At 45.2% G+C, this 16,278-nt stretch overlaps 1 protein-coding gene across 6 annotated transcripts in view; it reads left to right on the top strand.

Moving 5' to 3' along the window:
- The window catches only part of nr4a2a (nuclear receptor subfamily 4, group A, member 2a), an 88,404-nt gene extending 79,617 nt beyond the window's left edge, over positions 1-8,787 (top strand). For all 6 annotated transcript variants that reach the window (XM_086123750.1, XM_086123753.1, XM_086123751.1 and 3 more), the window contains 7 exons: positions 3,737-4,263; positions 4,448-5,564; positions 6,397-6,526; positions 6,689-6,852; positions 7,113-7,315; positions 7,399-7,577; positions 7,662-8,787. In XM_086123750.1, the coding sequence (XP_085979876.1) occupies positions 4,605-5,564; positions 6,397-6,526; positions 6,689-6,852; positions 7,113-7,315; positions 7,399-7,577; positions 7,662-7,921 (1,896 nt within the window). In that variant the 5' untranslated portion in view covers positions 3,737-4,263; positions 4,448-4,604 and the 3' untranslated portion in view covers positions 7,922-8,787. The remainder of the gene's footprint in view (positions 1-3,736; positions 4,264-4,447; positions 5,565-6,396; positions 6,527-6,688; positions 6,853-7,112; positions 7,316-7,398; positions 7,578-7,661) is intronic.
- Positions 8,788-16,278: the final 7,491 nt, after the last annotated feature.

The raw sequence follows: 16,278 nt of genomic DNA on the forward strand, positions 1-16,278 counted from the left end.
CATTTTTATTAATCAAAGAAAGTAAATGCGTTATCTGATTTTTATTTTTTTTTGGGCGGGAGAGCAATTGATTGTGTCAGCGGGGACACCTGCAGCTCCGGAATACATTTCCACTTTGAGAAGATGTTGAAAAAGGGGTGGGGGGGGGGGGGGGGGGGAGACAAAACGCGGCCGTGAGGAAAAATTGGCGGCCGCATGAATATGCAAGGCCTTGATAGCGCCGGTGTCATTACTAATGTTGCTGCCAATTACAGAGCATGTCATGACACTGTGATTCATGAATATTCAGCGCGGATTGATATAGATGGCGGCGGCGGCCTCGCGCCACATTTTTACTGTCTCATTGTGCATGGCGAACAGGTACCTTCATCATGGCATGCGGACGCCTTGCAAGCTGCAAGACAAGCTGTTCCGTGAGGCATTGCTAGTTAACAGTGTGTTATATAAAGGTGTATAAAAGTGATGAAGTGCTCGCCGGCTCTAAAGAGCAGGCATTAAAGCATATTAAGTAGACATTTAAGCTTGTAAAGTGGAATTCCAGAAATGGGAAATAGGAGTGTGAGCAAAGAGATGCCTTCGGGCTCGGGAGATTCCATTCTCTCGCCAGTTTCAGAGCTGCCTCAGAAGAGCTTTTTTTTTGCTTTTTTTTTCTTCCCGAGGGATGTGTGTGACAGTTGCGGGCTAAGTGGACTACCCAAAAAAATGCTCACAATTGTTTTGTTACATCTTACTACCCTTTCAGCCAAATTGTTCAATGTTAACATTGTTTTTGTTTGACTGCATCACGTTTTGAACTAACATCGGCGATTGTCATTTGCACAGGTATTTATAGAGAAATATTAGTAGGACAAGTAGGATAGGTCAGTAACTGGTCAGCTCTGGGCCGCATGCGACCTCACTGTGTGACCCTTTAATTAAAAAAAAAGAAAAAAGTCAAAAAAAAATTGAATTTAAATAAAAATGATAATTAGTTCATTTGTTTTACAAATTCAAAACATTAAATCGCCGATAAACATTCAATATGTTTGACATGAAAAACTGGGGGATGGGGGATCACAGGAGAGACGGTAAAAATCGAAAATAGGAACAAAAAGAATTTTGTGGGGAAAAAATCTGTTTTAAGTGGTAATTCAATCAACACTAGATGGCAAAAATGTCTACGCTGCACGTAAACTTGGTCTTATACTCCGACGTGAGTACTCCTAATATTTTTTTGGTGAATTTGGAGTGATATGCAGGACAAACGGTACCTCAGTAATGTAAACATTCTGAGAGACTTTCTTTTTGTTAAAAAAAAAAAAAAAGTGCAAAATGACTTCCTGGACTTTGTGTTGGTTGTTCAGCAATTTTGTGCCATCCTTGAATGGTCATTTTTATGCACGAGAAAGAGACCGCTTGACTATCCTTCAGTCAAAGTAAATAAACTGCTCAAACCACCAATTAAATTCATACTTGCCTTTATGCTTGCGCTTCAGATGGCGAGCAATGATGTCATCGCATCTGAAAAAAATTCAAAAAGAGCACCTTGATGGTTCATTTTAACAATAGTTACAATTATGGGTTAGGGCGGTGCGGCACAGCCATGAAGGGACAGGTTCATTAAAAAAAAAAAGGGTTCCTTTCCACGATCAGAAAGCAGTGAACACCAGCGCCCTCTAGGCGCCGGTGCAATACCCTCCTCCGCAGCCTGTCCTTGAGTGCACCTGGTGCGCGCTTGCCTTTGCGTGCTTCTTTTTTTTTCCCTGCACAATAACAGGATGCTGTCGAGTGGAGGTTTTTTTTTTTTTTTGGCCCTCTGCCCACACTAATATTCGCCCAAAACACACAGCCACAGCAACTATTGGACACAAGGTGTTGGTGTGAGATTACTTCGAGATGGGCTGCAATACAATACGTTTATTTTGGCCATGACGTATCAACTTGGGTTCATTTTTTTTATTATTATTATTTTTTTTCATCAGTCTCCGTAAGAGTCTGCGCAATCAGGCTTCTCCCTCTAGCGGCCACTAAATTGGTTCCCCTGCGATAACTGGTGAAAGGCCCCCACTAATTAGCACTATTTTCCCACCCTTCGCCACACACACACATACACACACACAACCCCCCCCCCACACCCGCATCTCCCCCCCCCCCTCCCCCCCAGAAGTTGAAGTCTAAATTTGGAACACAATTGAGGAATAAAGAAATCCTGTCAGACGATAAGGTACAATAATATCACCCGCCCGCCTCCAGCTTTATGAGGTTTATGCCACACCAGTGCTGCGCTTCCTAGTGGGGTGGGCATTATACTCCGGTAGGGGGTCCTCCTCTTTGCGGCGTTTCGAGGGGACCAAAGGCAGGCCATGAGCTAGATGGCTCCATGCTCGGTTTGCACCAGACGAGGGGTTGTAATATATTTGGATATTTTCATTCGGGTTTGTTTTCATTTCATGTTGACTTTCTCAGAAATCACTTGTTTGAATTGGTTTTTCGAGCTGATCGAGTTGCTTTGTTTGTTTTTTTCTTTTTTTTTCTTTTATGTACTGTATATGTAATAAATGCTTATTACATTATGTACATTATGTATATGTAACAAATGTTTATTACATTATGTACATTATGTATATGTAATAAATGCTTATTACATATACATAATGTATACATAGTGTTATATATGTAGATTTGGTGTATTTGTGCAGTGCAAGCTCCCAAAAATAAAAAACAAAAGTCACTAAATTTTGTGTAATCAACTGCAATTCCAAAACGGCTTTTCAACTTTCTTTGTTCTGTACTGCTGTTTAAAATAACCAAAAGCTGATTTGTGAAATTAATTGACAAAGATGAAAATAAAGGACATTTTTACGAGAATTACACTGCCCAACAGCAAATTGCAATCATAGATGGCCCTCGTCCTATTTTTTGCTGCAGATTATAAGAATGCCCCCCCCCCCCCCCCAGCACATCAAGTTTTTCAGATAGTTTCATTTTTTTTTATTTTAAAGTTTGGCCTTTAAGAGCTTGCGCAATACAGACTTTACTTTAAAACCTGATATGCTACAGGCTTGGAATCTACACACAAAAATTTTTTTTACTAAAACTTTTACTTTACATTACAACTGATCAAAATATATTGATCAGTTGTAATGTCTGTCTTTGTCATGTCTTTATCTTCACCTCAAAAGCTGTGCTGATCTCAAATCCAACGTGATGCAACACTGTCACCGACTGATGTCTGTTGTAATTGCAGTTATTTCAAAGCCTGAATTTCAGAGACAAGCTTGGCCCACTTCGATGCGTAGAGTCGTTGAAAAAGCTTCGTCTTCTGAATATGTTCACCGTTGGTTGTACACACTTTTAAAGCTGACTCGGTTTTAAAACTCAATGGTTGGGTTGACACTGTTAGGTCAGAGGTTGGGCCAATTTTCATCAAATGTTGTACTAAATTGTGAAACCATCTGTTGGACAAGTGATGCCCCGCCCACAACATAAAATCAATTGTATTGGTGTTGGCTGTTGGATTAAAGTTTGGATTTACACCTCTCAATCTTACCGGGATAAATTTCATGTTTTCATGTGATCATTTATACGTGTTAACGTTGATCATTTTTACATAATAATGTGATAAGACACATGTCGAGCTCCGCCAGCGAGCTGAACCGAAAGCGCTTCGTTTTGTTTTGCCCAATATAGAAGCCAATCTTAGTCTGACACTGATCTGATCCTAACTTTTTTTTTTCTTTTTTGTCTGGTGTGGCAGCAATACGCTTTGACGAGACCAGAGCGCGTGGAGAGTGTTTCGTCTTAAGTCCTGTTCAAACTGAGCGCTGAGCGTAGCCGCCTTTATCCCCACTACATCTCAGCTTCATGTCCATGTGGGAAGCAGCATAGATCGCACAGTACAAGACAAACACGCTCACCAGGCAGGGCTGGAGAACGCCGCCGACACCCCCTCGACCACCACCACCACCACCGGCACCTTCACCCCCACTGCTCCAGCATCCCTCCCACTTCGCTCCGCGATTGGCCCGCGTCGGTGTTGACGTCAATGACGTCACGCCAGCAAACACGTGGGCCACCGCATCCGTAGCTCACATAAACAAAGCCACATTGGCTTGGAGTGGCTTAGTCGAGGCAAGTGTCGCTCACAGGCTGGGGGGGGGGCTTCATGATTTGGGAGGTTTTGCTTCGACTTTCCTGTTTGTTCTTTTCCAAGCACATTTTCGGGAAGACGGCAGCCCTCCTGAATGCTTATTGCATGGATTGAACAGCTGGATGCGAAAAGAGGTACCCAATGTGTTTCTTTGGCAACGCTATCCGTTTCTAGTTAGTGTTGATTGCATGCGCGCAGGTCGCCAAGTGAAACGAGTGACATTTATTCTGTGCAAGAAATAAGAAACGTCGAGTTCAAAGTGTTAACTTTTGCGGTACACGCATGTAGTTTTATGCCTGTTGTGGTGTCATTTTCTAGGGCAAGATCCCGCCAACTCGAAATCCGACCGGTCGTCCCAAGTCGCGTATCTTGTCCCAAGTGTGAGCCCGGCACCGTGTTGAGGTGAAAGCGAGCGTTTTTTTTCCCAAACAAAAGCCCCCTCTGGCCAAGTTTGCGCTCCCGTGCCTCGGCAGCCATGCCCTGCGTCCAGGCTCAGTATGGATCATCACCCCAAGGAGCCAGCCCCGCTTCCCAGAGCTACAGCTACCACGCCGCGGGAGAGTACAGCTGCGACTTCCTCACTCCCGAGTTCGTGAAGTTTAGCATGGACTTGACCAACACCGAGATCACCGCCACCACCTCCCTGCCCAGCTTCAGCACCTTCGTGGACAACTACAACGCGGCGGCGGCGGGCTACGACGTCAAGCCGCCGTGCCTCTACCAGGTCCCGCACGCCGCCGGCGGCGGCGAGCAGTCGCCCATCAAGGTGGAGGACGTGCAGATGCACGGATACCCCCATCACCACCACCATCACCCGCACCACTCGCACCCGCACCAGCAGGGCCACCTGCCGCCGCAGTCCGACGACATGATGGCCCACGCGGGGCCCGTGTACTTCAAGCCGCCGTCGTCACCGCACGCCCCCAACACGCCCAACTTCCAGGTGCAGCCCGGCGCCATGTGGGAGGACCCCGGCCCCTCGCTGCACACTTTCCACCACAACTACATGATGGAGCAGCGCAAGAATCCCGTGTCGCGGCTCTCCCTCTTTTCCTTCAAGCAGTCCCCACCCGGTACGCCCGTGTCCAGCTGCCAGATGCGGTTCGACGGCCCGCTGCACGTCTCCATGGGCCACGACGGCCCCGCTTCGGCGGCCGCCGCCGCCGCGGCTGCTGCGGCGGCGGCGGCGGTGCACCACCGGGGCCTGGACGCGCAAAGCTTCGCGGTGCCCGGCGGCCTCCGCAAGCAGGGCGGCCTGGCCTTCCCGCACTCGCTGCAGCTGGGCCACGGGCACCAGCTGGTGGACAGTCAGGTGCCGTCGCCGCCCTCCCGCGGCTCGCCGTCCAACGAGGGGCTGTGCGCGGTGTGCGGAGACAACGCGGCTTGCCAGCACTACGGGGTTCGAACCTGCGAGGGCTGCAAGGGCTTTTTTAAGGTGGGCAAGAGGGATGCGCAAAAAGCGACGGTCTTGTTTCCTGTCGTGCGTGCTAATGAAGCCTTTCGCATTAAGATCTAAGAGGAAAGACGCCCCCCCCCCCCCGAAGTGATCTTATCCCTCGACCTTTTTTTTGTTGTTTTTCCAAGCACAGTCCCGGATGCGTAAAAATGACCTCGCTGTACTCCAGACATGTTCCTTCCCGCAGGCACGTTCCGAATTGAACTAGTCACAATTAGACGCTCATAAAAAAAAAAATAATAATAAAAAAAAAAACCAGGCCCACCACAGTGGACGATTTGCCGACACTTTTTCTGTGTCTCGAGCGGGCAATCCTGGTTGCGCAATAAGTCAAAAAGTCATTAGCTTGCTGTGGTTTGCTTCGCGCAATGTCCAAATTGAACATGTCCCATTTAAATGTGGATCCTCGATATAATGCACAACAGTTTCACGTAAATACCTTTTTTTTATTTCTTCTTCGTTTGTTTTCCCCCTCTAGCGCAAAGTACAGGATGCCTAAAATCTCCGTTATGTCCAAAAAACAGCCCGTTCCCGTTCTTTCCTGCATTCGTGTGAAGCTTTTAACATTTAAACGCGAATCACGAAACGAAATGATCCTTTCCCTCCACTTTTTTTTTCTTTCTGGAATGCGTCAAAAAAAAACCCGTCACCGGTAGAATGTTGGTTGCTGCGTGCTTGCAATTTACGCACGCAATCGTCCTGATTTCCAAGTGCCTCCCACAATGCTTCCAAATCGAAGTCGATGTGTTTCTTTTCAAGAGCGTCTGAAAAGCAGGCCCACGAAGAGATTGTGTTTCTGTCTCCGTTGCAGCGCACCGTCCAGAAAAATGCCAAATATGTGTGCTTAGCCAATAAGAACTGCCCAGTGGACAAACGCCGGAGAAACCGTTGCCAGTTCTGCCGTTTCCAGAAGTGCCTTGTGGTCGGAATGGTGAGAGAAGGTACGTGCGGGCCCGACTCGAACTTGCCTTGTGGTTTTTACGCACGGTTTAGTTACTTCATTTTTTTTTTTGGTCAATGTGACGTCACGGTGGCAATTAGCGCGCGGCTCGACGCCTTCCGCATGTGACGATGCTGATTATTATTATATTTTTTTTTTGCAGTGGTGAGGACTGACAATCTGAAAGGTCGACGAGGACGCCTGCCATCCAAACCCAAAAGCCCCCAGGAGCCCTCCCCCCCGTCGCCGCCGGTCAGCCTCATCAGCGCGCTGGTCAGGGCCCACGTGGACTCGAACCCTTCCATGTCCGCGCTGGACTACTCCAGAGTGAGTTGGGGGGGGGGGGGGCGCGTTTCTTCCCAAACTGAAGAAAGAAGCACTTGGCGACGCGTTAGGCCGACACTCTGACTTTCTTTTAAGTGGCTCCCGCCGAGTAATTTACGTCGAGAGGGCGGAATTTAATAATAATAATAATAAAAAATGAAAAGTCGCCCAACGACCCAGTGTGCAATTTCACGGATTATATATTTTCAAGGGACTTCATTAAGCGGCCGTGTGTGTGTGTGTGTGTGTAAATGGCATTCCAGTTCCAGGCGAGTCCTGACTACCAAATGGCGGGCGACAACACGCAGCACATCCAGCAGTTCTACGACCTGCTCACCGGCTCCATGGAGATCATCCGCGGCTGGGCCGAGAAGATCCCCGGCTTCTGCGACCTGCCCAAGCCGGACCAGGACCTCCTCTTCGAGTCGGCCTTCCTCGAGCTCTTCGTCCTCAGGCTGGCGTACAGGTACGCGAGGAGCCGCGTTCGGTCGCTATAGCGCCAATCCGGGTTTGCTGGCTTTTAACGAGAGCGCGTTTGCCGGCTTCGAGGTCCAACCCGGTGGAAGGCAAGCTGATCTTTTGCAACGGCGTGGTGCTGCACAGGCTGCAGTGCGTGCGCGGCTTCGGCGAGTGGGTGGACGCCATCGTGGAGTTCTCGTCCAACCTGCAAGGCATGAGCGTGGACATCTCGGCGTTCGCCTGCATCGCCGCGCTGGCCATGGTCACAGGTGACGCAAAAGAGGCGCGCGGCGCCATCGGACAACCTCCGTCGCCGTTTTGACGATGATGGTGATGATGGTTGTGCTTTGTAGAGAGACACGGGCTGAGGGAGCCCAAGCGCGTGGAGGAGCTGCAGAATAAGATCGTCAACTGCCTGAAGGACCAAGTGACGTTCACGGGCGGCGGCGGCCTGAACCGGCCCAACTATCTGTCCAAGCTGCTGGGCAAGCTGCCCGAGTTGCGCACGCTGTGCACGCAGGGGCTGCAGCGCATCTTTTACCTCAAACTCGAAGACCTCGTGCCTCCGCCAGCCATCATCGACAAACTCTTCCTCGACACGCTGCCTTTCTAAAAAAAAAAAAAAAAAACAGGCCGCGGCTCCCACGCAGACTATTTCCCGACCCCCCCCCCCCCCCCAAACGTTCCCAATTTGATTTTTCTTCTTTTTGGACATCTGCAAAAGCAGGACTGGCGGGACCCTTTCTTTCCTCCGAGGACCTTCCTAAACTTGCCGACACCTTTCTGATCCTTTTCATTTCACACTTGTTTTGACGCTGCATGGCAAACCGATCGAATGCAAACATTGCGCATTTGAATTCCAACGACTTGAGTGGGTCACAAAAAAAATAACCCCCAACAACAAATCTTTCCATCAGCACCTCCAGATGTCAAATATATTCCATTTATATATATATGTATATATATATAGTATATATAATGTATATGCGGACACTGTACATTACCGAATAGATGACGCATCAGTTTATAATATGAACAAATTTTGTTATAATGATGTCCCCCCCCCCTTTTCAAATCGTGCCTCCCCCCCACCCCCCAAACATTTTCCAAAAAACAAAACAAAAAAAAACGACGCATGTCTTATTCTGAATATTTATTTTTGTTGCTCCTCTATAGGCACATGCAGAGGCGATGTCTATACAGCCGATCGGACACTATGTAGTCTGCTAGATTTGATACCAATGTAGTTGGCACTCAAACTCGTATCTAAATATATACAGTGTATATATATATGTGTGTGTGTGTGTGTGTGTGTATATATCTGCATACACACACACACACACATTTATATATCTGATCTCCTTGTGTATAGACGAACAGCCAGGGAGGGAGGGAGCCATCGTGTTTGTACAAGTGTCACATTCCTCGTTTGTATGTGTGCTGTAAGTATTGTTGCTGTTCAATATAAAGCTTTCTCGATATGCTTTAAGAGCATTTCTGTCGTCCGATCGACGAGCATGGGGACAGAGAGGGGGAAATTGCAAAACACACGCTTTGTCCACCTTTTTGGATTTTACACGGGGGGGGGGGGGGGGGGAGTGTGTGGGGGCGGAGGGGGGGGGGTGAAGTGTGTAATAGGCCTCAGAGCTTTCATCCAGATTGCAGAGGGGAAACGATTATTTAATGTTTAAGAATAAAACGTTGAAATCGAGAGAATCCGTTTCTTATTCATCAAGAAGGCAAAAAAAAAAAAAAAAACATCCGATGGTACCAAACGTAAATCGACGAGGCGATCCTACGTGAAGGCCTGTAACATTTTTTTCTTGCGTTTGCTCCTGAAATTTAAAAATATATTTTTTTGTTTATATTGAAAGGTTGTGTACACGTTTAAAAATATTGCGAATTTAAACGTTTCGTTTAAGAAATGACACCGGCGTGCAGGTCCGTATTTAAAACACAATTATAGGTTATTAAAGCACCGTAATGTTAAAAATCACTATTTGCGTGAGTTTTAGAAAATGTTGAAAAGTTCATTTTGGGCAAATTGGTCGCTTTTCTGCCCGTTGGTTCACCGTTTTCGACTTTCTGCGAATTTCGCTCATCTTTCGCTCAACAAGTCAAATTTCACAACTGTGCTTTATGAAGGAAAAAGGAAAGAAAGAAAACGACAATAATGCCATCATTCGTCATTTCGAGTAAAATCAATCAATCAATCTAAGTGGGTCTAATAGCCAAAGAAAAATCAACACAAGTAACCAAAAGTTGACTCATTAAGAGAGTTTAAGGCTTAAACCCTCTTAATGAGTTTAGCCGCGTCAGTAATACAAATCAATGATGATCACTTGAATTTTTGAAATTATTGAAACTTTAATTTAACTCACCAGACTTAATTTGATTTCGCTCGAGTCAGTCAAATTACGAACAGGAACCCAAAACCCGCATGCCGATGCTTCTGTGCAAAACTGGCTTCAAAGCTCATTTGAAAATGATCAGTTGTCATCCTTTACGTTGTGGTTGCTTCGAAGCCACAGCGACTTGCATGTTTGAGCTCACCTCTCTCCTCCTTTTTTTTTTTTTGTCTCCTCCTTCCTTCGCCATGCACAGCCAGAAAAGAACAGCGCGCGCGTGTGTGTGTGAGAGTGTGTGTGTGTGCTGTCACAAAGCTTTTGGCTGAGTGTGCGAGCGCAAAAGAAGTGAAGCCCCGCAGGCTGCGAGGAGGCATGTCTGGGACACATCCACTCTCATCCCAAATCAAGAGAGCAGCAGCTCCTTCCCTCCTCTTTTTTTGGCTGTGCGTCGACCAAAAAAAAAAAGCAATGAATTGTCCAAATAATTAGCGCCGCTCGTGCTAATTCCAAAGCAAATTGAGATTGCGCTCAGAAGCGGTTTGCTGACATTTAGCAGATCTGTCGAAACGGCGCATCGCGCGTGTCGCGCGAGTTGACTCCCGAGTACAGTTTGGCTGCGAAAAAGATGAGCGTCATTACGTCCGGGCGTGATGGAGGACCAAATTCATTAAGGACCCCCCCCCCCCCACCCCCCATTACTTCACTTCCTCGCCACACTTGACATGATGGCGAGGAGGAGAGAACCAATCCGGAATCATTTAGAGCTGCGCTTACGAGTGGGCGCGCGTGCACGCGAGCGAGGGGCTCGGCAACCTTTCTGCATGCCTGCACACTTTTCCTCACGCTTGTGTTGCACGGTGATGGGGTGATGGGGGGGGGGGGGGGAAGACGCTGATGCTCACTCGTCGTGCTCCTTCACTGACTTTTTATTCCGAACGGTGATCCCTGAGCAGCTTACAGTCGTTAGATGGCAACGTGGAAGCAATCAAAAGTCGTGAAACAACCGCCAAGTGTAGCAAGAGAATGGATGGCTGCATTAATTAAGTGACAAACGTTTGCTAACGACGTGAAAAATTCAGACATATAGATACGGATGATTGGGGTACGGTGTTTATTAGAGAGGAGGCATTTATTGAGACATTTTGAAAAATCATCTCCCGAAAAGGACTTGCCTTAGGAAATGTAGGAAGTGTCACGTAATAATGTGTTTTTTCTATGTCTGAGGTGTGGTGAAAAAATACACGGGAGTCTCTTCGAGTGGAGGCGACTATTTGAGGAAATACAGCCGTGTGGTAAGAATACACTTTAGCAGCATCATAAATTGAAAAAAGGCTGCCTTTAAAATCAAAATCACTCACAAGCAGCCGAGGGATCGATTGCACTTAAGGGGAAGGCATTAGTTAGGCAGAAATTACTGATACAAATAAAATAAAAGAAAGGGATGACCAGAGGAAATGACATTACTACTGTAGCACCTCGTGCTAGTTTTTTTTCTTTATTTGAGGTGTGGCATTGAATCACCTGAGTGGTGGTGGGGGGGGGGGCTCTTTTAGAAAATGCGGTAAGGTGGGAGAGGACCCTCAAAGAAAACGGCCCTCCGGTGGCCAAGGCGCGCATAACAGAAGGAGCAGCACAATGTGTCTTGAATTGCCGCAAAAAAAATCAAATCAAATCCAAATAAAAAATTGTGATTCTTGACATTAGTTTGAATGATGTCGTTAGTTTCTGTTTTTAAATCAAGCGCAATATTTGAGAGTTCTGTTTTTACTCATTAAAAGCGAACATCAACACAACTAACATGTTAAACTTTGGCAAAGTGGCACCTAGATGCAACGCACCTCTTGGATGTGGATTGATTGGGACAGCAGTCAGGCGTGTGCGTTGGTGGTGATGGTCGGGCAGGGGGTGAGGGGGGGGGGCTTCATCTGTCATAGCACTAAACAGGCAATCGATGGGGCAGCCGCGTATGAAGGATGAAGGCAGGAGGAAGAGCGATGACGAGGCCCCCAATCAAAGGCCCGCGCTCCTTCCTGCCTCTAATGGCCATTAGCGCCGCCGACGTCGGCTTGGTCGCCGAAGGAAGATTGACCGAACTTGACGACCGCTCGCATCGCTCATGCGTATTTACTTGACATTCCGCAGCTGCGATCGTGCGCACTTATTCCCTTGTTCGGATGGACGCTGTCAAATCATCGTTTCAAGCATTGGTGGCAAGTATCCATCCATCCATCCATTTTCCGAACCGCTTGATCCTCACTAGGGTCGCGGGGGGTGCTGGAGCCCATCCCAGCTGTCTTCGGGCAGTAGGCGGGGGACACCCTGAATCGGTTGCCAGCCAATCGCAGGGCACACGACCAACAATCCACGCTCACATTCACACCTAGGGACAAGTTAGAGCGTTCAATCAGCCTGCCATGCATGTTTTTGGAATGTGGGAGGAAACCGGAGTACCCGGAGAAAACCCACACAAGCCCGGGGAGAACATGCAAACTCCACACAGGGAGGCCGGAGCTGGAATTGAACCCGGTACCTCTGCACTGTGAAGTCGACGTGCTAACCACTGGACGATTGGGCCGCCCTGGTGGCAAGTAATCAAGTATAAATATTTTGTGATGCTACTTGAGTCGATTGACTTTTGGGATCTGTACATTACTCGAGTATTTATTTTTTCAGATCACCTTGTCCTTCTTCTGACTACAACTTATAACACAAACGGTCTTGAAAACATTATTCCGTTAAGTCTGGAATGCATCTCTGCGATATGCGGGAGGCCACAGTATTGCAACACCATGGGCACCGCTGTCATTCCTCTCTTCGTGTTTCTGAGCATTTGGACAGGAAAATTCCCAAAAGAGCAGATCATCATCCCAAAAGTACGCAATACATTTCAGCAGTGATGGATGCCGCACTGTGACTCGATTAAACGTGCCTATAGTTTGAGCGTGTATCAATACTGAACACGTGGGCTCGCTCCTTTGACCTTATTGACTAAACGGAATCGGAACTGTCCTATATGGAAAGAGTTAATGTTTCCTTGGGCAGACATGTTTCCGATTCAATTAGTTTTAATGAAGCCAGTGCTCAGTGCTCACTGGAGCAGTGCAAAGGGGAAAAAAACCCAGTCTTAAATACCTGATAGAAATGGAGGACATGTTAAGGAGGACGCATGCTGCGTGTTCCCTAAGTGACGAAAAATGCCTCCATCAGGCGGGTAGGAGCCAGTGGCTTGAGAAGAAGTGAATTGTGAGACATTAAAATGATGCGTTCGCTCTCCGGGGCCGACCCCGGGGAGGCTGACAAGCAAACCTAACAATCTGCTTTAAATGACACATGTTGGCCAGCTTTATCCTTATTTATTTAATGACTTTGAAACTTAGCTTGTAGCCGACATGTGCACATTTTGAGCATGACGTCTCTGATCCACTGGGAAAAGGACACTTTGATTCTCTCCTCTTTCATCTTAAACTGTTTCAAACAACAAAGCGTGTGACGGAAAAGTGATTAGGACTGCACGACTGTCCGTGTTTTATGTTATGTGTTGTGTTTATTTATTTTACTTTATGTTAACTGTTTTGTTAAGCGCTTTGTTACAGTTGCTGCTGTTGTGAAAGCGCTGTATAAATAGGAATGTATTGTATTGTATCTGGTAGTGATATGTCGGTCGCGAATGAGCCGGTACAAAGTGGACGATGAGAGTCGTTTTGTTTTCAGCTTAAAACGCCTTATTATACGTGGTCGTTTTTTTGGGCTAAAAATGCTTTACTATACTGTATATATGGTCGTTTTTTTTTTGGACTAAAAACGCCTTACTATATTTTTTGCCGAAAAAAACGACCATGTAGAGTAAGGCGTTTTTAGACGAAAAAACCCAACCATGGATAGTAAGGCGTTTTTAGACGAAAAAACGACCATGTTTAGTAAGGCGTTTTTAGCCGAAAAAACGACCATGTATAGTAAGACATTTTTCGACGAAAAAAACGACCTACTATAGGAAGGCTTTTTTAGCCGAAAAAAAAACGACCATGTATAGTAAGGCGTTTTAACCCCAACAAAAAATGACCATGTATGGTAAGGCGTGTTAAGCTGAAAAAAAAAACGACCATGTATAGTAAGACGTTTTTAGACGAAAAAAACGACCTACTATAGTAAGGCGTTTTAGTCGAAAAAAACCACCATGTAGAGTAAGGCGTTTTTAGACGAAAAAACCCAACCATGGATAGTAAGGCGTTTTTAGACGAAAAAAAACGACCATGTAAAGTAAGACGTTTATAGACGAAAAAACGACCATGTTTAGTAAGGCGTTTTTAGCCGAAAAAACGACCATGTATAGTAAGACGTTTTTCGACGAAAAAAACGACCTACTATAGGAAGGCGTTTTTAGCCGAAAAAAAACCGACCATGTATAGTAAGGCTCTTTAACCCCAACAAAAAATGACCATGTATAGTAAGGCGTTTTAAGCTGAAAAAAACCCGACCATGTTTAGTAAGGCGTTTTTAGCCAAAAAAACGACCATGTATAGTAAGACGTTTTTCGACGAAAAAAACGACCTACTATAGGAAGGCGTTTTTAGCCGAAAAAAAAACGACCATGTATAGTAAGGCGTTTTAACCCCAAAAAACCCGACCATGTATAGGAAGGCGTTTTTAGCCGAAAAAACCGACCATGTATAGTAAGGTGTGTTGAGCCGAAAAAAAATGACTATTTATAATAAGGCGTTTTTAGACGAAAAAAATGACCATGTATAGTAAGCCGTTTTTAGCCGAAAAAAACGACATAGTATAGTAAGGCGTTTTTGGCCCGAAAAAACGACATAGTATAGTAAGGTGTTTTTGAGCCGAAATGACGACATAGTATAGTAAGGCGTTTTTGGCCCGAAAAAAACGTCAGTATATTAAGGCGTTACTATACTATACATAGTATAGTAAGGCATACACGTCTTACTATACTATGTCGTTTTTTTAGCTAAAAACGCCTTACTATACTATGTCGCTTTTTTCGGCCTAAAAACGCCTTACTATACTGTCGTTTTTTTTGGGCTAAAAACGCCTTACTATACTATGACGTTTTTTTCAGCTCAAAAACGCCTTACTATACTATGTCGTTTTTTTCGGCTCAAAAACGCCTTACTATATATACTATGTCGTTTTTTTCGGGCCAAAAACGCCTTACTATACTATGTCGTTTTTTCGGGCCAAAAACGCCTTACTATACTATGTCGTTTTTTCGGGCCAAAAACGCCTTACTATACTATGTCGTTTTTTTCGGCTAAAAACGGCTTACTATACATGGTCGTTTTTTCCGGCTAAAACGCCTTACTATACGTGGTCGTTTTTATCAGCTAAAAACGCATTACTATACATGGTCGTTTTTTTCGGCCAAAGATGCCTTACTATACTGTCGTTTTTTTCGGGCCAAAAACGCCTTACTATACTATGTCGTTTTTTCGGGCCAAAAACGCCTTACTATACTATGTCGTTTTTTTCGGCTAAAAACGGCTTACTATACATGGTCGTTTTTTTCGGCTAAAACGCCTTACTATACGTGGTCGTTTTTATCAGCTAAAAACGCATTACTATACATGGTCGTTTTTTTCGGCCAAAGATGCCTTACTATACATGGTCGTTTTTTTCGGCTAAAAACGCCTTACTATACATGGTCGTTTTTGTGGGCTAAAAACGCCTTACTATACATGGTCGTTTTTTTCGGGCTAAAAACGCCTTCCTATACTATGTCGTTTTTTTCGGCTCAAAAACGCCTTACTATACTATGTCGTTTTTTCGGGCCAATAACGCCTTACTATACTATGTCATTTTTTTCCGGCCAAAAACTCCTTCTTATACTATGTCGTTTTTTTCGGCTCAAAAACGCCTTACTATACTATGTCGTTTTTTTCGGGCCAATAACGCCTTACTATACTATGTGGTTTTTTTCGGGCCAAAAATGCCTTACTATACTATGACGTTTTTTTCGGCTCAAAAACGCTTTACTATACTATGTCGTTTTTTTCGGCTCAAAAACCCCTTACTATACTATGTCGTTTTTTTCGGCCTAAAAACGCCTTACTATACTATGTCGTTTTTTTCGGGCTAAAAAAGCCTTACTATACTATGTCGTTTTTTAAAGTAAAAACGCCTTACTATACTATGTCGTTTTTTTCGGGCTAAAAACGCCTTACTATACTATGTCGTTTTTTCGGGCTAAAAAAGCCTTACTATACTATGTCGTTTTTTTCGAGCTAAAAAAGCCTTACTATACTATGTCGTTTTTTAAAGTAAAAACGCCTTACTATACTATGTCATTTTTTTCGGCTTAAAAACGCCTTACTATACTGTCGTTTTTTTCGGGCTAAAAACGCCTTACTATACTGTCATTTTTTTCGGCCTAAAAACGCCTTACTATACAATGTCGTTTTTTCGGGCTAAAAAAGCCTTACTATACTATGTCGTTTTTTAAAGTAAAAACGCCTTACTATACTATGTCGTTTTTTTAAGTAAAAACGCCTTACTATACTATGTCGTTTTTTTCGGCTTAAAAACGCCTTACTATACTTTGTCGTTTTTTTTGGTCTAAAAACGCCTTACTATACTATGTCATTTTTTTTTAAGCTAAAAACGCCTTACT

The sequence above is a fragment of the Hippocampus guttulatus genome, chromosome 11 (genome assembly GCF_054856545.1).
Source record: "Hippocampus guttulatus isolate MCC_2025c chromosome 11, RoL_Hgut_1.0, whole genome shotgun sequence".
NCBI lineage: Eukaryota > Metazoa > Chordata > Actinopteri > Syngnathiformes > Syngnathidae > Hippocampus > Hippocampus guttulatus.